The sequence below is a fragment of the Somniosus microcephalus genome, chromosome 6, assembly GCF_052327205.1.
Source record: "Somniosus microcephalus isolate GS21.2 chromosome 6, FLI_Smic_1.0, whole genome shotgun sequence".
In the NCBI taxonomy this organism is placed as follows: domain Eukaryota; kingdom Metazoa; phylum Chordata; class Chondrichthyes; order Squaliformes; family Somniosidae; genus Somniosus; species Somniosus microcephalus.
In genome coordinates this window covers 227,619,062-227,646,397 of record NC_140992.1, presented here as the reverse complement: position 1 = coordinate 227,646,397, position 27,336 = coordinate 227,619,062, and the positions used below count along the sequence as shown (strand labels likewise).

The 27,336-nt window shown below is 45.8% G+C and overlaps 1 protein-coding gene across 3 annotated transcripts in view; it reads left to right on the top strand.

Moving 5' to 3' along the window:
* Window positions 1–27,336, top strand: part of phkb (phosphorylase kinase, beta) — a 337,093-nt gene that overhangs the window by 69,262 nt on the left and 240,495 nt on the right. For all 3 annotated transcript variants that reach the window (XM_085991512.1, XM_085991511.1, XM_085991510.1), the window contains one exon: window positions 21,254–21,353. In XM_085991512.1, coding sequence (XP_085847638.1) covers window positions 21,254–21,353 — 100 coding nt within the window. The remainder of the gene's footprint in view (window positions 1–21,253; window positions 21,354–27,336) is intronic.

Genomic DNA, 27,336 nt, shown 5'->3' with positions numbered 1-27,336 from the left:
TGGATAAAATTTCTATTTTTACAGAATTAAATGAATGCACAGATCCAGTAACTTTCACCACTTCATAATGAAAAATGGAGTCAGAGTTCTACTCACTATTTCCATATTGCTAAACCATTGCAACAATCATTGCCTCCTCCCTTCAGAGTTTGCATTTAACCAAAGGTGCAATCATAGTCACTGCTGACCACAGTGGAGATTTCACAACAAAATATATGTGCAAATTTGAAAATTGACAACATACATGAAGTACATACAAGTGTGCCTCTGATTTAAAGTGATGTGCACTTTGTGTTTTGCTCCCTTCAGAAAAAAAATCTGAATGCTTTGTTTCATTCATGTATTGAACTATTAGCTGAAGTGCCCGGCGGTGCCGAGGCTTTTTCGAGGGCATGTTGTTGTTGGAAGAGAGAGAGAGAGCGACTTGGGGGAAGAGAGAGAGCGACTGGGGGGAAGAGAGAGAGCGACTGGGGGGAAGAGAGAGAGCGACTGGGGGGAAGAGAGGGAGGGGAGGGGGTGGGGGGAAGAGAGGGAGGGGAGGGGTGGGGAAGAGAGGGAGGGGAGGGGTGGGGAAGAGAGGGAGGGGAGGGGAGGAGGGAAGGGGGAGGGCGGGGGAGGGGGGGAAGGGAGGGGGGGAGGGGGAGGGCGGGAGGGTGGGGAAGGGAGGGCGCGGGGGGAGGGGAAGGGAGGGAGGGAGGGCAGGGGAGGGGGAGGGAGGGAGGGGGGGAGGGGAGAGGGAGGGCGGGGGGGAGGGAGGGGGAGGGAGGGTGGGGGAGGGGAGGGGGGGATGGAGGGCGGAGGGGAGGGAGGGCGGCGGGCACCCCCCCCCCCGAGGGTCGCGCCCCCCCCCCAACCCCCCCGGAGGTGAAGACCGCCGATTGCGCGCGCAGCAGGAGCTGAGACGCGGCGTCTCTCTCGGCCGGCGGGCCCGGTTGCCAGGGCAACCGTGACGCTGACCAAGCCAGAGAGAGAGAGACGCCGCGTCTCAGCTGCTCCTGCTGCGCGCGCGGCCCCCCCCCCGAGGGTCGCGGCCGCCCCCCCTCCCCCCCGAGGTGAAGACCGCCGATTGCGCCCGTTGCCAGGGTAACGCTGGACGCTCAGCAAGCCCCGGCAGAGAGAGACGTCTCAGCTCCTGCTGCGCGCGCACCCTAGCGGCGCTGGGCTGAGGCTCGGCCCTCCAGCCTTCGAGTGGGGCCGGGAGGTGCCTAGCTCGGGCGTGGGTGCGGAGGAGACGCCGAGGCTTCTAGGCCTACCTGGAAAAACGGGGAAAGGTAGGAAAATTAATGAGATTAGATAAGTTAATTACTTTCTAAATCATTTTTTTTTAAAACAATGTGTTTTAAAAGCAACGTTTTTTTTTAAGACGCAGAAAGCGGGAAAAAGAAAGGAAAAGTTTGGAATCAAGATGGCGGCGACTCACCTCAGTTCAGAACGATAAAGCCCGGCCACACGCGCACCGATTGGCCCGGCGGCACACGCCAGCAACCCGGCGTACGATTGGTCGAGCTCGAGGTCACTCTGTCGCTAATGAGCGGATAATGAGATGCTAATGAGCGGAATGTTGAAGGTTTTTTGGGATACCGCGGGCGCAATTTTAGCCCGGCCGAAACGTAAATACGCTTAAAACCGTCTCGGAAGCGTAAGCTTTCTTTGGAGGTAACGCGCGCGTAGGTACGCCCTGTAACTTTCGAGTGCATACCCGCAACGCACACGCGATGACAGACAGATAGACAGACAGAATGACAGAAGTACCGATTTATATATATAGATAAGACTAATGTATATAAATGAATACAGTTAATGGAATTAATCTGCTTTGATTATGACACTTATTTGTGAAAAAGGGTTTTATTTTGTTTAATAAACTTCTCTTTTGGCTTCCATCGTGGCAAATTACCTCCCTTCTCTAGTGGATACCATCAGTCAGCCCTTTAAACTCTTCCTTAATAGCCTGACCTTGTGAAGATCGAATAGTTGCAGAATTGAATATTATTTAAATTGAAAGTCGCATATTATAAGAGAAATGGGATCAAATGCATTTTCAACCAGCAGGAGTAGAATTTTCTCTCACTTTCTTAGAGAAAAATACTAGGTTTAGTCGTGCAAATAGGCAAATTTTAACTTAACCTGCCCATCGGAAAACTGATGCGATCAGTTTTACACACTGCCCAGTTTTACTTTCCTTTGACGATCCGATGTTGTCAGTTTCTCACTAGATGGGTTAGGTTAAAATTACTACAAATGTAAAGCCTTCTCCAGTCTCAGTATTTTACTCTGACATCTAGTACTATAACGAGCTTCTGATTACCTGTTAATATTTAAAACATACAAAAATGCTCCAATCTATTCAGTAAGATGCTTCTCTTGCTATAATACATTTTTGTGCAGCTTCAAAAGACAGCTGTATAATAACTCCTGTTGCTTCCACTTTTTACCTGGCCTTTGACTCTTTCCAGCTGCTCTTTTTTTATTTGCCTCTGTGTTAATTAACTTATGTAGATATGGCGCAGATTATTTCAATTTATATTAAGGAGGCTTTGTATGCTCCACTCCCCATGGTATAAATTAAACCTACAGAGAAACAGTGGGCATTCGGAACCCAAGAAAAAAATGCAGGAACAGAGATCCAGTGGCCAAGGAAAGGACTGGGGAATAGAAATAATCAGCAGCACAGAAGCCCCACAGTTCAAGACAATTTGTAATTCAGACTCTTCAATTCTGACTTTTTTTTAGATGGAGATCAGCCTTTATCGAAAGATTGAATCCTAACAACTAGTAAATTGTGTTTTTCTCGTTTTATTCAGCAGTACATTTAAGTGCATAATTTAATGACGCCACAAGCAGCAAAACACGGACGTAACTAAGATCTATCAGAATATTGACTTGTTGAGGTTGTATTGCAGCCTTTCATTCCTGAATATGTGAGTGTTTCAGGCATAAATGGGATCAAGGTCCACAGTTTCACTGCATCATGATTCATTTAATCTGCAATTGTAGGATCATTTTTTGTAGGGCATATTCTACACTCTTTGTTGACTGCTGTCCACATAATTGGGGTTTTTATGTTTGCAGTAGATATACTCTACTAAATTATGTCACAAGTTTATTACAGCTTTTACTTTAAATATTATAAATTGCTACCAGAGAATGCGAAACCACATTAATGCCCCCATTAATGTTGGATAGACTGAGGTCACACAAACCGGCTTTTGTAAATGTATTTTCTGTCAAAAACAAAACCCCTGCACTCATGCTAAAATGCTTTGTCAATTCGGCCATACCCTCCCCCTATAGGCATTGTTTTTCAGCCCCCAACCTGTGCTGACAATGCTCAACAGCTTGATGCCGCCCCGCTTTGACCACTTCCGTTTGATTGGAGCTCCTCCACTTGACAGCTTGATACCTTTGGCACCCTGTCTTCTCCAACTTCACTGAGAGTGTTTGCTAGCACTGCCTCCCCCCCTCACAGATTTCCTACTGTTGCCCAGCCCCCTTTTCCCCCCGCCCCCTCCACATCCCACCCCTTCCTTGTCTCTCCTCCTCTCCCTCTCCCCCATCCCTTCTCCCTCTCCCCTGCTCTCTCTCTTTGCTCCTTTCCCCTTTTCATCCTTTCCCCATCCCTTATCCTCATCTCTCCATTCCCTCCCTCTTCCCCTCCCCCTTCCCCTTTCCCTCCCCATCTCTCATTCCCTCTCCCCTCCCCACATCCTCTCTCCCTCCCTACATCCTCTCTCCCTCCCTTTGCCCCTCTTCCTCACACCTACCAATTTCCCTTCACCCCGCTTCCCTCCCCCTTCTCCCACTGCCTTTTCTCTCCCCTCCCCATCCTTCTGCCTCTCTCAGTGTCAGCTGTGGCTCAGTTGGTAGCACTCACCTCTGAGTCAGAAGGTTGTGGGTTCAAGTCCCACTCCAGAGACTTGAGCACAAAAATCTAGGCTGACACTCCAGTGCAGTACTGAAGGAGTGCTGCATTGTCGGAGGTGCCGTCTTTCAGATGTGACGTTAAACCGAAGTTCCGTCTGCTCTCAAGTGGACGTAAAAAATGCCATGGCACTATTTCGAAGAAGAGCAGGGGAGTTATCCCTGGTATCCTGGCCAATATTTACCCTCAATCAACATCATTAAAAAACATTACCTGGTTATTATCACATTGCTGTTTGTGGAAGCTTACTGTGTGTAAATTGGCTGCTGCGTTTCCTACATTACAACAGTGACTACACTCCAAAAGTACTTAATTGGCTGCAAAGAGCTTTGGGATGTCCTGAGGTCATGAAAGGCGCTAAATAAATGCAAATCTTTCTTTACTTTCTCTTCCGTTACCATTCTACCCTCTAACCCTTTTTGATCTGAAGATTGCTCTTAGTCTTGACTCCCTATGTACAGTGCCACAGGAGATCGATTAATTTTTTAAAATCTTAATATACTACAGTAGTAGCAGTTGGGGATTGCTGGGTGACCCAATAATAGGAACTATACAAGTTTGTCTACGTTGGCCTATGTCAGGGAGACAAGGGCATACAACCTGGAAATAAAGCTGGTAAATCCTAAGGATAGCAAAATGGAAAGAAAGAGAAACTGAAAAGAGAGGGACTGAGCAGCTAACATATTGAAAAATAGTTTCGCATCACCGAGGGAGAATGCAATCAGGATCTGTAGATGGAGGGAACACTTTATTGTGGAAATCAAGTGACACAATGGTCCTTATATTAACTCGGAGATGTGTTAGAGCAGGGTGTTCGATATCGCGTGGGAAACCCGGAAGTAGGTTTAGTCCATCTCTGGCTTTTTAACACAGCCACCTTATTATCATTTTACTTCCGGGTTTGACACACATTGCGTGGCAGCGGGCCTGATGCGGACCCGCATACCGCAATCTCAACTCCAGTATTTAAAGGGCCAATCCAAAGATGGAATTTTCAGGAGCTTGAAGTTGGAAGTCACAGAGAAACAATTCTCAGCATGGAATCAGGTCGATCAAAGGCTGCACTCGCTTTAATGACGCCTCCCTTAATGTGCTGCTGAGGTCAGTGAGGAGCCGGAGATACATATTCTTCCCCAGCAACAGGAGGAAGAAACCTGCTGCTGATACGAAGAAGGCGTGGCTGGAGATGGCCCAGGAGGTCAGGAGCAGGAGCATTGTGCAATACTCCTGGATTCAGTGCAGGAAGTACTTTAATGACCTAACCAGGTCATGAAAGATGAATACAGTTGCACATTCACCTACGCCCTGCCGCCCACATCACCGCACCCCTTCATTCTGCCTTGTCAAGCCTATTCTATCACATCACTCCTCACACCCAATTACCTTGCACGCGCACCCATCCTTCGCTTTCTATGTACTTCCTCACATCCCCATCTAGCCATCCACCACTGCTACGCGCCTTCATCCTTATGCAATTTCATGCCTCTCCCTGATAGTCACTCTCACCAAATGCACTGCATCCATCGGGTGAACACGTGCCATTGCGCTCACTCATAGGTCTGTTCTTTCCCCCGTTGCAATAGAGTAAAGCACAGAACACGAGAGAGTGAACCAGAGGTCGGCTACCACAGATCTCTCGGCTCAGAACTGCAGAGGAAAAGGCACTAGGGATCAGTGGCGTTTTGGTATCCTTGGAAGGGGAATCGGGGAGATGGTGACAATTAAATATCAGTGACCCACATGTCGTATAGCACTCAGTCATGTTGACTTGATTTCAACAGCAAGTGAAATATGATCATCTTCATACTGATATGTTGCAACATTCTTGTCTTGCCAGCATTAATTGATATTTTTAATCTCTGCCAGGGCCTTCACATGTGCAGCAGGAGTCCCTGAATCTCACGCACGACGAATCCTCAAAAGAGTTGATTCGTTCGGGGGGTGCACCATCACAGGACTCATACTTGCCATGCACCAGCTCAGATACTCAAACTTCACTGCAACCAGTAAGATAGATAGTTGGGTTTTCACCTGGTAATTCACACTTCACAAGTGAGCAAGAGCAGATGGTAGTGACAGTGACAGCAGTGGAAAGTTCATGTCAGAGGGTGCAGCCCTCTCCAAGCTCTGCTCAGCTGGACACAGATGCTGGACCCGATGAAAATGATAAACATTGCAGCAGAAGAGAATGTGCGATATACTGACAGGCCATCCAAGCACATTGACCATGATTGCAGAGAAAATAGAGGAGTCTGCCTCAAGCATAAGTGTGCTGATGTCGCAGGGCATTGCGATCACGTCTTCTTGCATGGATTGAGTGGCCAACTCTGTGGAACATCAAACATGGCTATCACATGAATCAGTGCATGCCTTTAGCATGGCCATGCAGACTCTGGATGCCAACATATCTGCCACCTTAATGAGATGACAGATACTTTAGCCTTGGTTTTACAGCGCCGCCCTGATCTGCACCAAGGTGCTCTCCAGCAGAGTTTTTAAAAATTTGCTTATGGGATCTGGGTGTCGCTGGCAAGGCCAACATTTATTGCCCAGCCCTAGTTGCCCTTGAGAAGGTGGTGGTGAGTCACCTTCTTAAACCGCTGCAGTCCAAGTGGTGAAGGTACTCCCAAAGTGCTGTTAGGTAGGGAGTTCCAGGATTTTGAACCAGCGACGATGAAGGATCGGTGATATACTTCTAAGTCAGGATGGTGTGTGACTTGGAGGGGAACTTGGATGTGGTGGTGTTCCCACGCGCCTGCTGCCCTTGTCCTTCTAGGTGGTAGAGGTCGTGGGTTTAGGAGGTGCTGTTGAAGAAACCTTGGCAAGTTGCTGCAGTGCATCTTGTAGATGGTACACACTGCAGCCACGGTACGCCGGTGGTGGAAGGAGTGAATGTTTAAGGTGGAGGATAGGGTGCCAATCAAACGGGCTGTTTTGTCCTGGATGGTGTCGAGCTTCTTGAGTGTTGTTGGAGCTGCACTCATCCAGAAAAGTAGAGAGTATTCCATCACACTCCTTACTTGTGCCTTGTAGATGGTGGAAAGGCTTTGGGGAGTCAGGAGGTGAGACACTCGCCGCAGAATACCTAGCCTCTGAAATAACAACAGAAAATGCTGGAAAAACTCAGCAGGTCAGGCAACATCCGTGGAGAGAAATTTGAGTTGACGTTTCGGGTTTGACCCTTCTTCAAAACTGGAGAGAAAAGGAACTAGATCGAAGGCAGGGCTGCGATCGGACAAAAGAATAGAAGAACCAAAAGAAGTAAAAGAGATTAGAAGCTAGACGAGATGGTAATAGGCTGGGATTAGGTGTAAAGTGTACTGGCAGGGCAGAAGATAGCTGCCAGGTGTGAGAGAGAAACAAAAGGAAAGGGGGGGGGAGGAAAGGAGTGGAAAAATGTAAGTAAAAATGAAATAGGGGCCGAGGTTATGATCTGAAATTGTTGAACTCGATATTGAGACCGGAAGGCTGCAGAGTGCCTAATCGGAAGATGAGGTGCTGTTCCTCGAGTTTACGTTGAGCTTCCGTGGAACAGTACAAGAGGCCAAGGACGGTGAGGTCCGAGTGGGAATGGAGCGGTGAATTGAAATGACAGGCGACCGGAAGCTCGGGGTCACCCTTACGGACTGAACGGAGGTGTTCCGCAAAGCGGTCACCCAATCTGCGTTTGGTCTCCCCAATGTAGAGGAGACCGCATCGTACTAGCCTCTGACCTGCTCTTGTTGCCACAGTATTTATGTGGCTGGTCCAGTTAAGTTTCTGGTCAATGATGACCCCAGGATGTTGATGGTGGGGGATTCGGTGATGGTAATGCCGTTGAATGTCAAGGGGCGGTGGTTAGACTCTTTCTTGTTGGAGATAGTCATTACCTGGCACTTCTGTGGCGTGAATGTTATCTGCCACTTATCAGCCGAAGCCTGAACGTTGTCCAAGTCTTGTTGAATGTGGGCATGGACTGCTTCATTATCTGAGGAGTTGTGAATGGCGTTGAACACTCTGCAGTCATCAGCGAACATCCCCATTTCTGCCATTATGTTGGAGGGAAGGTCATTGATGAAGCAGCTGAAGATGGTTGGACCTAGGACACTGCCCTGAGGAACTCCTGCAGCGATGTCCTGGGGCTGTGATGATTGACTTTCAATCACCACAACCATCTCCCTTTGTGCTAGGTATGACTCCAGCAAGTGGAGCGTTTTCCCCCTGATTCCCATTGACTTCAGTTTTACTAGGGCTCCTTGATGCCACACTCAGTCAAATGCTGCCTTGATGTCAAGGGCAGTCACTCTCAGCTCCTTCGTCCATGTTTGGAGCACGGCTGTAATGAGGTCGGGAGCCGAGTGGTCTTGGCGGAACCCAAACTGGGCATCGGTGAGCAGGTTATTGGTGAGTAAGTGCCGCTTGATCGCACTGTCGATGACACCTTCCATCACTTTGCTGATGATTGAGAGTAGACTGATGGGGCAGTAATTGGCCGGGTTGGATTTGTCCTGCTTTTAGTGGACAGGACATACCTGGGCAGTTTTCCACATTGCTGGATAGATGCCAGTGTTGTAGCTGTACTGGAACAGCTTGGCTAGAGGCGCAGCTAATTCTGGAGCACAAGTCTTCAGCACGATAACCGGAATGTTGTCGGGGCCCATAGCCTTTGCTGTATCCAGTGCGCTCAGCTGTTTCTTGATATCACGTGGAGTGAATCGAATTGGCTGAAGACTGGCTTCTGTGATGGTGGGGTCCTCAGCAGTAGGCCGATATGGATCATCCACTCGGCAGTGGTAGCAGTGAATTCCAGCTGGGTTATGTGAGTGAAGTTGGAGAAAGGGGAGATGGAAGTGGGAACTTCACTCAAAGCCCTTCCACTTTTCACCTATGTCCCCGCCCCCTCCAATCAGTACCTGACATGCTGCCTCATGTTCCGATGGTTGAGTCTGCCCCTGCACAGGTGCAGGTGGAGCAATCTTTGGCGGGGCCCTCATGGGCTCCAAAGCTCAGAGGACAAGAGCATCTCGGCAGTCAGAGCAGGGATCTGAGCAGCCTGCCTCTACCTCTGCTGAAGCCACAGAGGTTGCACCACATAGGAGCGGTAGGAAAAGGAAGAGTAAAGATTTGAAGTTGCACAAGGGTATGCACATGGGTGTGTGAGAAAATGTTATGTTGTGAAGATTCCGTTCTTTAGTTCAATCACATAAATTTTATTCTCTTGCACCACTTTCCCATCTTGCCCATTCTTGGTTGCAGCATGGCAAGTCGCCTTTTAATTTGTTTGATGATGAATAGGAAGACTTGAATTGATGGGAACTAATGGGGAAATGTGCAAGCGGTGGTCGGTTGTTTATTGGACTGCTTTGTGTCGGTGGGTTGGGGGGGGTGAAGAGTGGCCATTGTATGTGCTTCTGACATCGGTCTACTGGTGCAACCTAAGTGAACCTTCCATTAGTAAGGACATCCCAGGCAGAAATGTGAGCAGCTGGTGATGCTTTGCCCTCATCACCTTCCTCCTCCTCCTCGGAATCAACCGAAGATGATGTGTGCTCTTTGCATTGTTCCTTCTGTATGTCCAAACCTCGTTGCTGCACATTGCTAAGTAGAGCGCAGCACGGCACACCACGACCATTCTGGACACCCTTGCTGGTACATACAAGGATGTCTCCAGATCTGTCTAGGCACCTGAGCGCAACTTCAGCATGCCGATGGCTTGTTCGATCACACATCTGGTGGTCACATGGCATTCATTGTAGCGCTGTTGAGCTTCATTGGTCAGGTTTCAGCCAAGTTTGAAGTGGGTATCCCTTGTCTCCTAGAAGCCACCCCTTAAGTGTGCTTCCAGGTCAGTGCGTTTGGACTGCCGCAGGACGAAAGCATCATGGCAACTCCCCGGGAATCTTGCGCACACCTGCAGAAATATCTTTTTGTGGTTGCACAGCAGCTGCACATTGACGGAGTGGAAGCCCTTGCAGTCCACAAATATTCCTGGTTGATCTGGGGTGCCCAGAATGCCATGTATGTGCAGTCGATGACGCCCTGCACCTGTGGGAATATTAAGGGAATCAAGGGATATGGGGATAGTGCAGGAAAGTGGAGATGAGGAAGAAGATCAGCCACGATCTTATTGAATGGCGGAGCAGTCTCGAAGGGTGAAATGGCCTACTCTTGCTCCTATTTCTTATGAAGCCAGCCAGAGACACCATTCCCAGTGCCCGCTCATTCTGACTGGCGTAGGCGAAGTTGACATAATTGCCAGCCCTGGCAAACAAGCCATCAGTCACTGGTCTTCTGCATTTGTGGGCTGCTGACTGGGATATCCTGCATATGTCTCCGGCAGAGCTCTGGAAGGAACCATAGGGAAAAACGTTGAGGGTGGTGGTGACTTTGACAGCTACTTGTAACGCATGGCCACCAGGTCCAGCAGGCAGCAGGTTTTCTAGCAGGCTGCAGTGTCTTCCACCACATGATATGACAACCTAAGCGTCCTAATGCATTGTTGTTCTGAAATGTCAAGGAAACTCAATTTCTGCCTGGAGACTCTGTGTCACGGGTTGTACCTCCTGCGAGCTGCACTCCTCTGCTGCTCCCCTCTCTGCTGTCCAGCTGCAGCTCTCTGAACAATCGGCTGCTGCTACTGTTGGCCCCCTCTCTGTTGTCCAGCTACAGGTCTCTCAACAGCAGGCTGCTGCTGATGCTGGTACTGGTCATGTTGTTCCTCGTCCGAGATCTAATCTAAGGCAGCCAAGGCGCAACCCATCCTGATGTGATTCAGAAAACCCCCAAAGTGTAGAAAGTAAACTCTCGGCAAAAGTACTGTGACCAAACCCTCTCACATTAAAAGGTAAGACTGCAGCTGTGAGTACTGAGTATTTAGTGCAGTATTTCCATGAGTTTGAGTCTGCCATTGTGTTCTCGCCTTGCTTTCACTGGTGAGTTTCGGGAAGCCCAGGAAACCCATGGATGCGGCATTAAATTTGAAAGTTAGTTGAAATATCACTCCAATTGAACGATTAGCCTGAAGGCAGCCTGCCTCTTCAAAAGCAGCCTAATGTGCTCCATTTAAACGCGGATTGTCGGCAGATGGAGCCGGCTTCCCGACACGCTCACATTTTTCACCCCCCACTGGCACCCAAACCAACATTCTCCTCAAGGTTACATTTCCGCATGACTCAGGATTGTTATGGGTCTGTGTAGTCATAGAGTTATACAGCACAGAAAGAGGCCCTTTGGCCCATTATGTCTGCGCCGACCATCGAGCCCTATCTATTCTAATCCCATTTTCCAGCACTTGGTCCGTAGCCTTGTATGCTATGGCGTTTCAAGTGCTCATCCAAATGCTTCTTGAATGTTGTGAGGGTTCCTGCCTCTTACCACCCTTTCAGGCAGTGAGTTCCAGATTCCAACCACCCTCTGGCTGAAAAAGTTTTTCCTCAAATCCCCATTAAACCTCCTGACCCTTACCTTGAAACTATGCCCCCTGGTTAATGACCCCTCTACTAAGGGGAAAAGTTCCTTTCTATCTACCCTATCTATGCCCCTCATAATTTTGTACACCTCAATCAGGTCCCCCCTCAGCCTTCTCTGCTCTAAGGAAAACAACCCCAGCCTGTCCAGTCTCTCTTCATAGCTGAAACGCTCCAGCCCAGGTAACATCCTGGTGAATCTCCTCTGCACCCTCTCCAATGCAATCACATCCTTCCTATAGTGTGGCGACCAGAACTGCACACAGTATTCCAGCTGTGGCCTAACCAGCGTTTTGTACAGCTCCATCATAACCTCCCTGCTCTTATATTCTATGCCTCGGCTAATGAAGGCAAGTATCCCATATGCCTTTTTAACCACCTTATCTACCTGTCCTGCTGCCTTCAGGGATCTATGTACATGCACATCAAGGTCCCTCTGATCCTCTGTCCTTCCTAGGGTCCTACCATTCATTGTGTATTCCATTGCCTTGTTAGTCCTCCCAAAATGCATCACCTCACACTTTTCAGGGTTAAATTCCATTTGCCACTGTTCTGCCCATCTGACCAACCCGTCTATATCATCCTGTAGCCTGAGGCTTCCTTCCTCGCAATTTACCACTCCACCAATTTTCGTGTCATCTGCGAACTTACTGATCATACCTCCTACATTCATATCTCAATCATTAATGTACACTACAAACAGCAAGGGACCCAGCACCGATCCCTGCGGTACACCACTGGACACAGGCTTCCAGTCACAAAAACAACCTTCGACCATCACCCTTTGCTTCCTGCCACTAAGCCAATTTTGGATCCAATGTGCCAAATTGCCCTGGATCCCATGGGCTCTTACCTTCTTGACCAGTCTCCCATGCGGGACTTTGTCAAAAGCCTTACTGAAGTCCATGTAGACCTCATCCACACACCTAGTCACTCCCTCGAAAAATTCAATCAAATTGGTTAGACATGACCTCCCCGACAAAGCCATGCTGACTATCCTTGATTAAACCTTCCCTCTCCAAGTGGAGACTAATTCTGTCCCTCAGAATTTTTTCCAATAATTTCCCTATCACTGATGTTAGGCTCACTGGCCTGTAATTCCCTGGCTTATCCCTACTACCCTTCTTGAATAATGGTACTACGTTAGCTGTCCTCCAGTCCTCTGGCACCTCCCCTGTTGCCAGAGAGTTTCTGAAAATTTGTGTCAGAGCCCCTGCAATCTTCTCCCTTGCCTCACACAGCAGCCTGGGATACATCCCGTCTGGGCCTGGGGATTTATCCACTTTTAAGTCCGCTAAAACCGCTAGTACCTCCTCCCTCTCAATGCTAATTTGTTCAAGTATATCACAATCCCCCTGCCTGATTTCTATGCCTACATCGTCCTTCTCCATAGTGAACACAGATGCAAAATATTCATTTAAAACCTCTCCCACATCTTCCGGCTCTACACACAGATTGCCACTTTGGTCCCTAATGGGCCCTACTCTTTCCCTGGTTATCCTCTTGCCCTTAATTATATTTATAAAACACCTTGGGATTTTCCTTTATTTTGCCCGCCAGTGTTTTGTCATGCCCCCTCTTCGCTCTCCTAATTTTTTTAAGTACCCCCCTGCACTTTTTATACTCCTCTAGGGCTTCCACTGTTTTTAGTCCTTTGTATCTGCCAAAAGCCTCCCTTTTTTCCCTAATCCATTCTTGTATATCCCTTGACATCCAGGTTTCCCTGGACTTGTTGGTCCCACCCTTGACCTTTATGGGAACATGTTGGCGCTGTACACTCTCTATTTCCTTTCTGAATGACTGCTCTGATGTGGATTTTCCTACAAGTAGCTGATCCCAGTCCACTTTGGCCAGATCCTGCCAGATCATATTAAAATCAGCCTTCCCCCAATTTAGAACCTTTATTTCCGGTCCGTCTTTGTCCTTTTCCATGACTACCTTAAACCTCACTGAATTATGGTCACTGTCACCAAAATGCTCTCCTACTGACACTTCTACCACTTGCCCAGCTACATTCCCTAGAATTAGGTCCAGTACCGCCCCCTCTCTTGTAGGACTTTCTACATGCTGGCTCAAAAAGCGCTCCTGGATGCACTTTAAGAATTCCGCACCCTCTTAGCCTTTCACGCTCTGACTACCCCAGTTAATATTGGGGAAGTTGAAATCCCCTACTATTATTACCCTATTATTTCTACACTTCTCTGAGATTTGCCTACATATCTGTTCCTCTATCTCCCCCTGACTGCTTGGGGGCCTATAGTACACTCCCAGCAAAGTGCTTGCCCCCTTTTTGTTTTTAAGTTCTAATCATATGGCCTCATCAGAGGAACCTGCTAAGATATCATCCCTCCTTACTGCAGTAATTGACTCCTTGATTAATATTGCGACACCCCCATCTCTTTTACACCCCCCTCTGACTTGCCTGAAGATTCTATACCCTGGAATATTGAGTATTGAGCTGCCAGTCCTGTCCCTCCCTCAACCATGTCTCTGTGATAGCAACAATATCATACTCCCATGTGTTCATCAACACCTTCAATTCATCTGTCTTACTCGCAAGACTCCTTGCATTAAAATAAATGCCATCCAGCCTTGCCATACTCCCTTGTGCCATTACATATTTTCTCTGCCTTCCAGACTGACTTGTTTTTTCCTCGAAATTTGGCTGTGCATCACCCCCTACTATAGCTCCACTCCGTATCCCATCCCCCTGCCAAGTTAGTTTAAACCCCCCCCCCCCCAACAGTAGTTGCAAACCTCCTCGCAAAGATGTTGGTCCCGTTCCGGTTCAGGTGCAATCCACCCGACTTGTACAGGTCCCACCTTCCCCAGAAACAGACCCAGTGATCCAGGAAGCTGAAGCCCTCCCTCCTGTACCAACTCTTTAGCCACGCATTCACCTGCTCTATCCTCCTAGTCCTATACTCACTAGCACGTAGCACCGGAAGTAATCCAGAGATTACAACCTTTGAGGTCCTGCTTTTTAATCTGCTACCTCGCTCCCTAAATTCTTGTTGCAGGACCTCATCCCTCTTTCTACCAATGTCGTTGGTACCAATGTGAACCATGACCTCTGACTGTTCGCCTTCCCCCTTCAGAATGCCCTGCAGCCGCTCAGTGACATCCTTGACCCTGGCACCAGGGAGGCAACATACCATCCTGGAGTCACGTCTGCGGCCGCAGAAACGCCTGTCTGCACCCCTCACTATTGAGTCTCCTACCGCTATTGCCCTTCCACTCATACTCCTCCCCCCTTGTGCAGCTGAGCCACCCACAGTGCCATGAACTTGGCTCTGGCTGCACTCCCCAGAGGAACTATCACTTTCACCGTTTTCCAACACAGAAAAACGGTTGTTGAGTGAGATGCACTCTGGGGCTTTCCTGACTACCTGCCTGCCCCCTTCTTCTGACTGGTCATCTGCCATTCCCTCTCTGACTGCACTTTCTTAAACTGCGGGGTGACCACAGCTAAAAACGTGCTACCCACATAACTCTCAGCCTCGCGGGTACACTGCAGTGCCTCCAGCTGAATCTCAATCTCCGAAAACCGGATCTCACGTTGGCCAAACCATTGGCACTTACTGCACATGTGGTCATCTTGACTGCAAGAAGCGTCTAGGAATTCCCACATGCTGCAGGCTGTGCAACGCATGGGACTGAGGTCCCTTGCCGTACTTTTAATTAAAAAACTCTTACCTCAAACTTAAACTCTCGGATTCTCGCTCTCCCGAACTACCTTAACAGAAATAAACTTAAACTTGAAAATAAAAGCACTCACCCACTACCCACCAATCAGCTTCTTCCCCCTGCGCCGGCATCACTTTCTGTACTGTGATGTCACTCTCGAATTCTGCCGCCGCTCCCGCTGCTGCCACCGCTGTTTCCTCTCAGAATCTCCCGCCCTGTTTACTCACAGAATCGCCCGCCCTGTTTACTCACAGAATCGCCCGCCCTGTTTACTCACAGAATCGCCCGCCCTGTTTACTCACAGAATCGGCCGCCCTGTTTACTCACAGAATCGGCCGCCCTGTTTACTCACAGAATCGGCCGCCCTGTTTACTCACAGAATCGGCCGCCCTGTTTACTCACAGAATCGGCCGCCCTGTTTACTCACAGAATCGGCCGCCCTGTTTACTCACAGAATCGGCCGCCCTGTTTACTCACAGAATCGGCCGCCCTGTTTACTCACAGAATCGGCCGCCCTGTTTACTCACAGAATCGGCCGCTCTGTTTACTCACAGAATCGCCCGCTCTGTTTACTCACTATTTAAAAAAGGTGGTAGAGAAAAAACGGGGAATTATAGACCGGTAAGCCTGACATCGGTAGTGGGGAAAATGCTAGAGTCCATTATAAAAGATGTAATAGTAGAGCACTTGGAAAACAGTGACAAGATCGGACAAAGTCAGAATGGATTTACAGAAGGTAAATCATACTTGACTAATCTACTGGAATTTTTTGATGATGTAACTGGTAGAATAGATAAGGGAGAACCAGTGGATGTGGTGTATTTGGACTTTCAGAAGGCTTTCGATAAGGTCCCGCATAAGAGACTAGCATGCAAAGTTAAAGCACATGGGATTGGGGGTAAGGTACTGACTTGGATAGAAAACTGGTTGGCAGACAGGAAACAAAGAGTTGGAATAAACGGGTCTTTTTCCAAGTGGAAGGCAGTGACTAGTGGGGTAACGCAGGGATCGGTGCTCGGACCCCAGTTATTCACAATATATATTAATGATCTAGACGAGGGAACTAGATGTAATATCTCCAAGTTTGCAGACGACACAAAGCTGGGTGGGTATGTGTGTTGTGAGGAGGATGCAGAGAAACTCCAGTACAATTTGGACAGGTTGGGCAGATGCATGGCAGATGCAGTATAATGTGGATAAATGCGAGATTATCCACTTTGGTGGCAAAAACAGGAAGGCAGATTATTATCTGAACGGCAATAGATTGGGAAAAGGGGAAGTGCAACGAGACCTGGGTGTCCTTGTGCACCAGTCGTTGAAGGTAAGCATGCAGGTGCAGCAGGCGGTTAAGAAGGCAAATGGCATGTTGGCCTTTGTAGCGAGAGGATTCGAGTACAGGAGCAAGGATGTCTTGCTGCAGTTGTACAGGGCCTTGGCGAGACCACACCTTGAGTATTGTGTGCAGTTTTGGTTGCCTTATCTGAGGAAGGATGTTCTTGCCATGGAGGGAGTGCAGCGAAGATTAACCAGACTGATACCTGGGATGGCAGGAATGACGTATGAAGAGAGATTGGGTCGATTAGGCTTATACTGTATTCGCTAGAGTTTAGAAGAATGAGAGGGGATCTCATTGAAACTTATAAAATTCTAACAGGACTAGACAGACTAGATGCAGGAAGGCTGTTCCCGATGGCGGGGGAGTCCAGAACCAGGGGTCACAGTCTAAGGATAAGGGGTAAGCCATTTAGGACTGAGATGAGGAGGAATTTCTTCACCCAGAGAGTGGTGAACCTGTGGAATTCTCTACCACAGAAGACAGTTGAGGCCAATTCATTAAATATATTCAAGAAGGAGTTAGATATATTTCTTAAGGATAAGGGGATCAAGGGATATGGGGAGAAAGCAGGGACAGGGTACTGAATTTGGATGATCAGCCATGATCGCATTGAATGGCAGAGCAGGCTTGAGGGGCCGAATGGCCTGCTCCTGCTCCTATCTTCTGTGTTTCTATGTTTCACAGAATCACCCACTCTGGCTACTCACAGAATCACCCGTTCTGTCTACTCACAGAATTGCCCGCTCCTGCACTGTATATAGAATAACATGGCAAGACAGATGGGGCTGTGCTGAACTCTAGAAAGTTCTTTTTTTTAAATACACCGAATAATGCATATCCAATGAGGTGAAAGAGTCGATTTCTTCAGTGCTGGTACATTTTTATATTCCACAAAGTGAACCAGCAGATTAACCAATATTATTTTAAAGTACCAAAGTGATTGAGTTGACAATTGAAATCGCAAATGAAAAATACATAATCCCCTGTGACAGTAAATACATTCCTTTTGTTACAAGCCTTGAACTGTTACAGTATGTTTATAACTGATAATTTCTGTTAATATTCAGTTGACTGTTCTGTGCATAGCCAAATAACTTTGACTTTAATATTTTTTAGACTAACAAACATTGCAAACGAGTAGATTTTTGATTAATATATACCAACGGTATTTACTTATTTTGTGTAAACATCCTTACTTATTAAGTGTTTTGCAAGTGATTATTAATGTGGTAAGCTATTAAGGCACTTTTGTATTTAAAGTTAATTTCCTGGCTCGTCGAACATCGTTCATTGAAGTTATATCTGTAACAATCTCTGATAGATTATATTTGTAAAAAATGTGGCTTCATGTGCCAAGTTTACAGAAAGCTTGTAAAAAATTGCACAAGATAAAATTCAGAGTAGACCAGCATACATTGCAATTTGTTTTACCTAATGTCAATCTTAGATTTATTTAACATTTAGCTTGTGCCTACACTACTTGGTTAGTAGTAATTGAGTTTGGAAAACAAGTCACAAGAGACCTGCATGAAAATGGTCCTAATGAAAGGAAAGACCAAGTGTGAGCATATTTAAGAACCCATACTGAAGATATATGGGCATGAATTTTCTCGATCTGATGTACACCAAAATTTCAGCTGATTTCTATGTTAATCAAGCCAATGACAATTTATGATGAAATTTCCTGATAATCTCATCAGCATATGCCGAACGGAAAAACCAGTGTAAAACAAAAAGAAATTAACATAAACAAATGTTATCTTTCTTCTTTAAGTCCCTCTTTATCTTATTCATGTTCTGAAAATTACAGTTTGAAGTCATCAAACCATCATTGATGCACATTAAGCACAATGGTTAAGAAAATGCAATCGTGGAAGCTGTTCTTATGTAACAGATTCTGATGCAATAAAAAAGCATTCATATATGTATAGAAAACACAGTACAGGTCGAAATTACTTTGGCAAACAGAATGCATTAACGCACTTTAGAAGTAGATCAGTAATAGCACAGACATTTAAGATCTGCTGGTTGACTTGGGTAAAACTAAGTGGAGCAGGTTTCATGCTTATGCACCATCCAGTTTATGCTGAATTTGGCAGTAGGGTCCTAAAGCAGGTGATATGCCCTGATTAGCATTATCAAGTCACCTCATTCCTGTTTTCAGCAGGCACCCTAGACACTTGGATATCGCTGGCTGCCAATTTGGCAGCTGACTCATTTCCAGGGCAGATTGGGAATGAAGATCTCGCTGGGAATTTGGTCCTTCCAACTCTACTTTTTTTCCCAAACAATGGGCAAGATGGGGGTCAGTTTCTCCCCCTATATGTTTCTCAATATGCAGTCCTGTTCAATATTTATACCTCAACCAACATCACCAAAATAAATTAATTGACCATTTAACTCATTGCTGTTTGTGGGACCTGTGCACAGATTGACTACTGCATTTCCCTATATTACAACAGCAACTGCACTTCAAAAGTAATTCATTGTGAAGCTCTTTGAGCTGTCCTGAGGTCATGAAAGTTGCTATATAAGTGCAAGCTTTTCTTCTCTTTTTTTTATCAGAAGTAGCTATCTTGATTTTGGTAATGGGTTATAACGTGGAAAGTTACAGAACTTGGATTTACCACTGCCATATTGTAATTTTTTGGGTGTATAGTATAAGCTCTGTGAAGGAGCAACTTTTCATTTGGATGTATTTGTGTAGTTTAAAAAAAAAAAAATGTTGAATGGGTCTGAAAATGATAGTCAAATATCTGCTTTCCCTCTTTACCCAACACAAAATGCTTTGTCTATAGTAGTATTGGTATGGAGATTATATTGAGCCTGAACCTGCTCTAAGACTGTGAATGAAATTAGAGCAGAATCTTTAGGAGGTGGATGTAGGTGATCTTGGTGATGGATTGGGTGCAGGGTCCAAAAACTCAATTGGATGATTATGGGAATTGATTTTATTTGTATTGAATTTTGTGTAGGTACTCTCCAAACATCCTCTTATTACTCAGAAAATCATGTTCATGTTTGGATTTTGTGAATATATAATAGAGTGAAGGTACTTTTTCATTGTCTGTTATTACATTATACATCTCCAAGTTTTACAAAATTTTTGACAAGCCTTTCAAACTAATGACAGCTCATATTTTGTATGTAATTTTATATATGCTTAGATATTGTTTTAAACATTTTGTTTCAAATGGAGGGATTCATAAATCAAGTTTTTTTTAAATGGCATAGGGCTTAATGGTACAATGTGTTAGCATTTATTGGCCTTTGACCTCTGGGCCTGGATTTGAAAAGCATCCTTAATTATCTCTTTGAACACCTTAGAGCTGCGTTAGATGTATGGCAGTCACAGTAAGCTAGGTAGACTCCACCCTAATGTTAGTTGAACTCCATTGATATAGGTTACCACTCAGCCCAAATAGTTACGGTACTTGATTATATACATGAATGAACAACAAACTATTGAATGTTACTTCTGTTCAATGAATATTTTCTGATGCAGTAATGATCAGTTGTAATTCTGCAAGAGAAATAGTGCTTGCAAAGCAGAAAGTCCATTTCATTAGATCAGCAATTTTTCTAGTGAAGTATGATTTGTCATTGGAGTAAATATTCCCATTAACAGGGGGTTTATTAGCTGCCATGTTCTACAATCAGTTACAGTAATTAACTTATCAAGTTAGATCTAGCATGGTGCAACATTCTACTGCCATTTGATATGGTTATTGTGTTAAGGAATGAACAATGAAGCAAGTAGATAAAATGGAAGTTACAAAATTATTTGAACTGAATCCAAATCATTAGAGCAGAGAGCATTATTTCAAAATTAGAAAACCAGGAACAAAAAGAAAGTTAAGAAACGACAATTCCTTAGTCAGCAATTGCTAATTTTGAATTAAAACTACCAGCTAAAGAAGTGAGGGAACTTGACATTTTTGCTGCAGAAAGGTGTTTAGAGCCAAAGGAAGACAGTGAGAGATTAGGATTGATGCTTTGTAAAATCAAAATCTCAAACATTACTATGGATATTAACTTGTTGCAGCACTAATCCTTTAGACAAACCACACAATATGGCCCAGATGGCCCTTTCTCATTTTTCAGCTTTTGTTTAATTCTTGCTTAACAAATGTTTTTCACTGACAAAGCACTATCAGACATATGTACTTTTGATTTTTAATACCTGGGCAAATTATATATTGGATCAAAATATATCCAGATGCATACATAGAACTTACAGCATGGAAACAGGGCATTCGTCCCAACACCTGTGTCAACATTTACCCTGGACGTGAGCAAATAGGCAGTCTTCTTCTATCTGCCCTGTTCCGTCCTTTCATAATTTTAAACACTCCCATCATATCACCCTGTAATCTGAGCGATTCAAATGAAATAAGGTAGCTCTCATTCGGTGCAGTGCCCAGCATTATGCATGATACCTGTTACCTTTTTAACCAGAAAGTTGTACTATTTTATGACAGTTTGCAAATCTGAGGAATAATCCAATATATTTATTTATTTAAATAAACAACATCAACAGGCAGAATCCCAATACTGCATTTCAGATTTCACAATCACTTGTTGATCAATTTTTCATGATCATACTAGTCTTTCATGCTTGCTCTGATACAACAATGCAGATTTGTTTTAAACCCGTATGAACTGAATATTCCATTTGGAAAAGGACAGCAAGTTTGATGTATATTAAATTGTTCAATGTGAATGTATTGATTTGCATCACTAATTTAGACTAATTATTAATTATAACTTCCAGTTTTCATTTCGACATGACGGTCATATTGTTAAAATAATGATTTTTATTTTGATAAATTTTCAATTTTATGTCTTATCTCCCTTGTCTAGGCGCATTGACGATGACAAGGGAAGGACTCATGAACTGGAATACTCTGCTGTAAAATGCATGCGAGGAATTCTCTACTGCTATATGCGTCAAGCTGATAAGGTAAAAGACTAATGTCTGGATATACATTTTGACCTTTCATTTAGGATTGCTTTTACCTGCAGCAATGACTATGAACAGACGGAAACAAGTATGTTTAATTATAAAAATAAAAATTCATATCTCTTCTTAAAAAAAAAAAAAACTTTAGTAGGCTTGTATTATCCAGGAGTTGGTATCAATCTGTAAGACATTAGTGAATTTGCTAGATTAGTGTTTGTGAATGGTCTTTTTTGCTCCTTTCTTAAGAAAATTGTAATTTTAACTATGTTCTTACCAGTTCTTTTCACAAGGTAACATTACACATCATGCACTTAAGCTGCCTCTTCCACAATTTTTAAACCAGAGCACCTCATCTGAACAATGTGCAGATATTATTCAATTTGCCCTATCATGAGTTTGCCTAGCAAAATGGAATTAGTGGCAATCTTGGCAAAATTTGTGATGGTGTTGCCCATTGCTTTCTCAGCTGATGGAAAATGTGTTGAGGAAAAAGGACAATAAACAGAATAATTGTTTCTTTTTCCAGTTTTCTCCATTTCTTCCCTCCTTTCGAGATAAAAGATCTTGCACAGAGGAAAGAACTTGCATTTTCTATAATGTCTTTCATGACCTTCGGACATCCCAAAGCGTTTCACAGCCAGTGAAGTACTTTTTGATATGTAGTCACTGTTGTAATGTAGGGAAATGTGCCTGATGCCAACCAGTGGCCCACATCCATCACTGGCAAATGAGGGCCACGCCCTAACTACCTCCTGCCACGCATTAGTCACTACCTTCAGCTCAAAGTACCTGTAATCTGCAGCCTTACACTCCTGGCCGGATCCCTCCCTGAACCAGTGCCCCACATCCACCACCAGAAAATGTGGCCTGCAGTCCTTGCTGGTTTACTTCCCTCCCACACAAAACCACCCACCACCTCCCATCCAATAGAACAGAGGAAAAGAGAAAGACAGACTAGCAGGTAGATGAGAACAGAGAGAGATGAGGAGGAAAGAAGAGAAATAAAGGAGTAGAGCAAAGTATAAGAGGAGAGAGAGAAGTTGCAAAAGTAAGACAACAGAGACTTGTAAGAGAGAGCACATCTCCAACTTACCACAGGCAATGTCACAGGGGATACATATAGACCACACTTCCTGTAAGTGTCACACATCCTATAACACTTTTACTGTTGCATTTTTCCCATTCATCATAAAAATTTAAATCAAATAAAGTGAATAGAAAACTACTAATGAGAAACTACTAAGGAGTTATGAAAACAACAAAGCCTGAATGACCATAAGGAGAACTTAACAATAAAAAAAAACGTGAACCAGTCAAATCACTCAAAATGTTTTTTTGGGGGGAAAAACATCATTCACCATTTTTTCTCAATAACTGAAATGAAATATCTTAATGTCCGAAATAAGGTTTGATACAGAAGAGGACATTAGAAAATTACACATTTCACAACAAGACAATTAAACTTAATTACAGGAAACTTTGTGGTATCCGGCACCGACGGGACCGGCGTGTTGCCGATCTATCAAAAGTTCTGGATGACTGAGCGGTTTATCTACCCAGGCTATTTTTAACAAAGTCAAGAAATGTGCAATATACAGTAATTGGGTACTCACCTACAGAATGTTGTGTTAAATGGATGGTGAAAGATGCTTGATAAAGTACAGTACTGCCAGTTGATGGTAATCCATAACTCTTTAATTACTTTACAGTACACCAAAACTTATAAACGACTGTACAGTACAGTATAAAGTACTGTACGGTGGTTGACTGTACACTTATTCCAAGCCAACTGGTTCATCAGGAATATCCATGCCAGCTGGGTCATCAGGATTATGCACTTCAACAGATTCTTCAGGCACTTGCACTGCTCCAACTCTTTTGGAAGCTTTCTTAAACATGTCCCGGATGTCTGCTTGCTTCGTGGACTCTTGCCTTCTTTGTAGAAAGGTGGAATGCATAATATGGAGGTGCATAACATCTTGGGCAGAATAGCAAGAATGGCTTTCAGCAAATTTAAGTAATGAAACAAAATCTTCTGCAGCTTTAGCCCAAGAAATCTTGTTCTCTTCAGAAATCTCATCCTCTTCATTTTCCATCACACTTTCCTTTTCTTTCTTTGGATTCAAAACATTCTCCATTATTTCATCATCACTTAGCAAATGCACAACAGCAACTTCTCTATCTGCATCAACCCTCTGCTCAATATCACGTTCACTGAGGTGACGTAGAGGGTTTGCTGGGCCTACATTTTTCACCATGCCAGCCATTTCCATTACTGCAGTCCTCCGCGGACGAAGATTGAACCCTTGAAATTCCTCCTCTGAAGAAGAATCTTCAACAAACATAGAAGGCCACAATTTGCACCAGGCTTGTCTCAAAGTGCGACCTGTCACCAATTTCCAGGAACATGCAACATTAAAGATGGCATCTTTAAGATTGTATTCCTTCTGAAATGCGTGAATACCTGTACTGTCATCTTGGCTTATCAGTTTATGTAGGAAGTCTTTCTTGTAATGACACTTGAGATTTTGGATAACGCCCTGGTCCATGGGTTGTATGAGAGAAGTTACATTTGGTGGCAAATAAATGGTGAAAATATTTCCAGAAACCAACTCGGATTCATGTGGTTGGGCTCTACAATTATCAAGCAATAAAATGCATTTGCTATCTTCAGATTTCCCTATTCTACGGAAATGTTCCCTCACAGATGGAACAAAAATATGATGGAACCAATTTGAAAAGATTTCCTTATCCATCCAAGCATTTCTTTGAGCTTTGTACTCAACAGGTAAGTGCTTCACATTCTTAAATGCACGGGGATTTTTATACTTCCCAATGACGAGAAGTTTAACCCGGTGTGATCCAGCAGCGTTCGCACATGTTAGCACGGTTACACGATCTTTATTTTTCTTGTAACCTGAAGCATTAGCCTCACTAGCCCCAGCAAGCGTTGATTCTAGCAAAAACCTCCAAAATAAGCCAGTTTCATCGGCATTGTATAGCTGTGCTGGTGACAAATCATGTTGCTGCACAATCTGATTGAAATAATCGCAGTATTCTTCTGCTGCGTCGTGATCAGCTGATTTCTTCTCCCCAGAAGTATCGAGTCGTCGTATCCCGTGCCGTACCTTGAAGCACGTTAGCCATCCATCAGAGAAAGCACACTTGTCAGTGAGCTCCATCTTTGCGTAGAAATCCTTCGCTTTTTCGATTAGCATGGGTCCGGAAATCGGAACACCCTCTGAACGCTTAAGAGAAAACCACTCATAAAGCACGGTATCCAGCTCTTCAAGCTTAGGCTTACGAAGCGTACGCCGTTTCTCTACACTCTTAGATGTCTCCGAGCTTGCATAAAACTTGAGCAGCTTATCCTTCTGCGCTTTGATGTCGTAGATTGTTGACGAACCGATTTTGAATTCATTCATAATGTTCATACGCTTCTCTCCCCTTTCTAGTCGTTGGCATATATCGATTTTCTGTTTTAAAGTTAACACCACTCTTCCTTTTGGTTGGATCAACTTTTGGGATTTCCATAATGCAATCCAATGAGTACCAGCAGCATGGGAGACACACAGTGCTGTACCCCCGAAAAATGGCGGATCAGAAGAGGCTACCGGCAGCGTGGGAGAGTCAGACTCCTGATGCAGGGTTTCTGAGGTGTTCCGACTTCCGATAGTGCCAAGAGGCCGAGTACTGGCAGTTTGGAGAACTACCCCCACTGACTAACTCGGCAACCGTTGGAGACTCGGACTCTGACTCGGCAACATTGCCGGTTATTGAGGTGTTGTTTTCGGAGCGAGAATTTTGCCGGTGGATAGAGCATTCCGGCTATTTAGTTGCCGTTTAAACAAAAGTTTCCTGTATAGTGTATTTTCTGTCCATGAGTACTTTCAATAACGTTTTTACTTGAAGCCCTTGGCCTCTCTCAAAAACCTGTCTTTGGTCTTGATATCCCTGATTTTAACCTGGGGCGGGTTCGGTGCTGTTTGCAGTCCCCCAAGGACGAATCAGCATGAGGCCCAGGCCAGTTTAACTCCCAGGCCTCATTTTAATATTTGTCTTCTACCCAAAGTCGGCGGGAATGACAACAAGGCTGGTGGACAGGAGCGCGAATTGGAGTGGGAGCCGGATGCTGTCCGGGACCAAGTGAATGAGTCGGGAACGCAGCATAAATCCCCCAACTGCCATTTTAACCAGCCTGTCGGCCCTGTTTGCCTCCATAAGCTCGATTTCCCTGCTCTCCCTCTTGGGTATCTCCACCCACCTGACCTCCTTATTCTACCACTCTTTTTGACCCACTAACCGCTCCACTGAAATCACCATTATCTCACTCCTCCTGTTATTTCATAATCCAATTTGGCCTTAAGTTTGTTAATGCGCTTACTATGCTTTTATAGACAACGGCCTGGATATTAACGGGGCGGGTTATGTAGGTGGGGGGTGGAGTTTCAGACCCGGAACTCCAGGTTTCCCCACATGCTTGGCTTCCAGTTGGGTTGCGAGGACTCTGGAGCAGGCCGCAGGAGCCGGTAGGTTCGCTCCACGACCCGGGAGGGGGCTCTGATCCCCGACTCCGGACGGGGGACCCAATCCTGGGGGGCTTTGTATGGGGAGGGTCTGATGGGGGGTGCTTGGGGTTGCCGGGGGGATGCACTCCTGCTCTTCCTGGCCCACAAGCAGTGCTGTAAAGACACTTAGGCCTAGAAATTGGGTTTTGGTCTTGCCAGGGCTGTAGCGCCAGAAAGTTTGCGCCAGCGGTAATGCGGCAGCGCGTGACGAAAATTCGGGTGCGCCGGGCCCAGACGGCGGCGGGCGCTAAAACCCTCCTTTAGCGCCTCAAAACGGGCGTGAACTTGGGTTTCCCGGCGCTAATCCCCCGCTGCAGCACCCGATGCGGTGCGGCAGGCGGGGGAACTGCAGGCCTCCTCCTCCTGTTAAGGAGGAGCTGCCTGCAGCCGACAACTGTCCGGCGGATTGACCCGACATCTGAGCCCGGCACCTCGGGGAAGTGCCGGGCTCGCATCAGACACTGATCAGGGCCGCGGGGGGGGAATGCAGGAGTCCGGGAAGGGAGGTGCGGGCAGGCGGCCGCCGGGAACGCGGCCGGCCGCCGCTCCACCTTTATGCGCCGGCGCACACTGGGGGAAGACTCTGTTGCCAGAGTCTTAGTTGCGCCTGCCACGGGCGAGGCGGGCGCAACTGAATTTCGGCTCGGGGCCGGGTTACCACGGCAACCGGGACGCTGCGCACACCGATGACGTCATCGGTGCCGGTGCAGCGCTACCGGTGCAACGCCGATTTAGGGCCCCAGGGAATTTCTCAACTGGCCATAACTCCGGCGCTAGGCCGTCTAGCGCCTCAAATGCGGCGCTAAGCCTACCGAATTTCTAGGCCTTAAATTCTCCCTGAAGCTGTCCTCGCCTCTCTTCAGCTGCAGAGTTTCCTGAGGCCTGGGAAACCCGGACGGCCACTATGGACCTGCTTTGCAGCTTTTAATCAGAGGCTGCCAGCCTCATTAAAACATTAAAATTGCCAACCTGCCAACTGGGAGCGGGTTGGCTGCCCACCCCTTGTCCCGCCTCCGTTAAACCTGGAAGTGGGCAGTTTGGGGTCTGGTTTCAGATTTTTTAAATTTTAACATCTGACCTGACCCCAACCCACTTGTTTTTGGGTGTTGAAATTCATCCAAACAATGCTATGAATGCACAATAAGTGGCGTTAATAAACTTAAAACTTGATTGGTCAGAAGAACTCTAATGGTGACCAGCCCAAGAAGCACTCCTAAAAACAAATTTGGTACCACAAGCTGGGAACCAGCTTTAAGTTGGTTAAAACACTTTTACACAGTTTGGCAAACATATACAGTTGAGCTGTGGACAGGTTGGGGTGAAGTCTTATGATCAGAAATACAGTGGGAGACTACCTTAGGACGTAAAAACACGGGCCACATTGTCCAGAGTCCCCATCTTCAGTGCTCCTGACC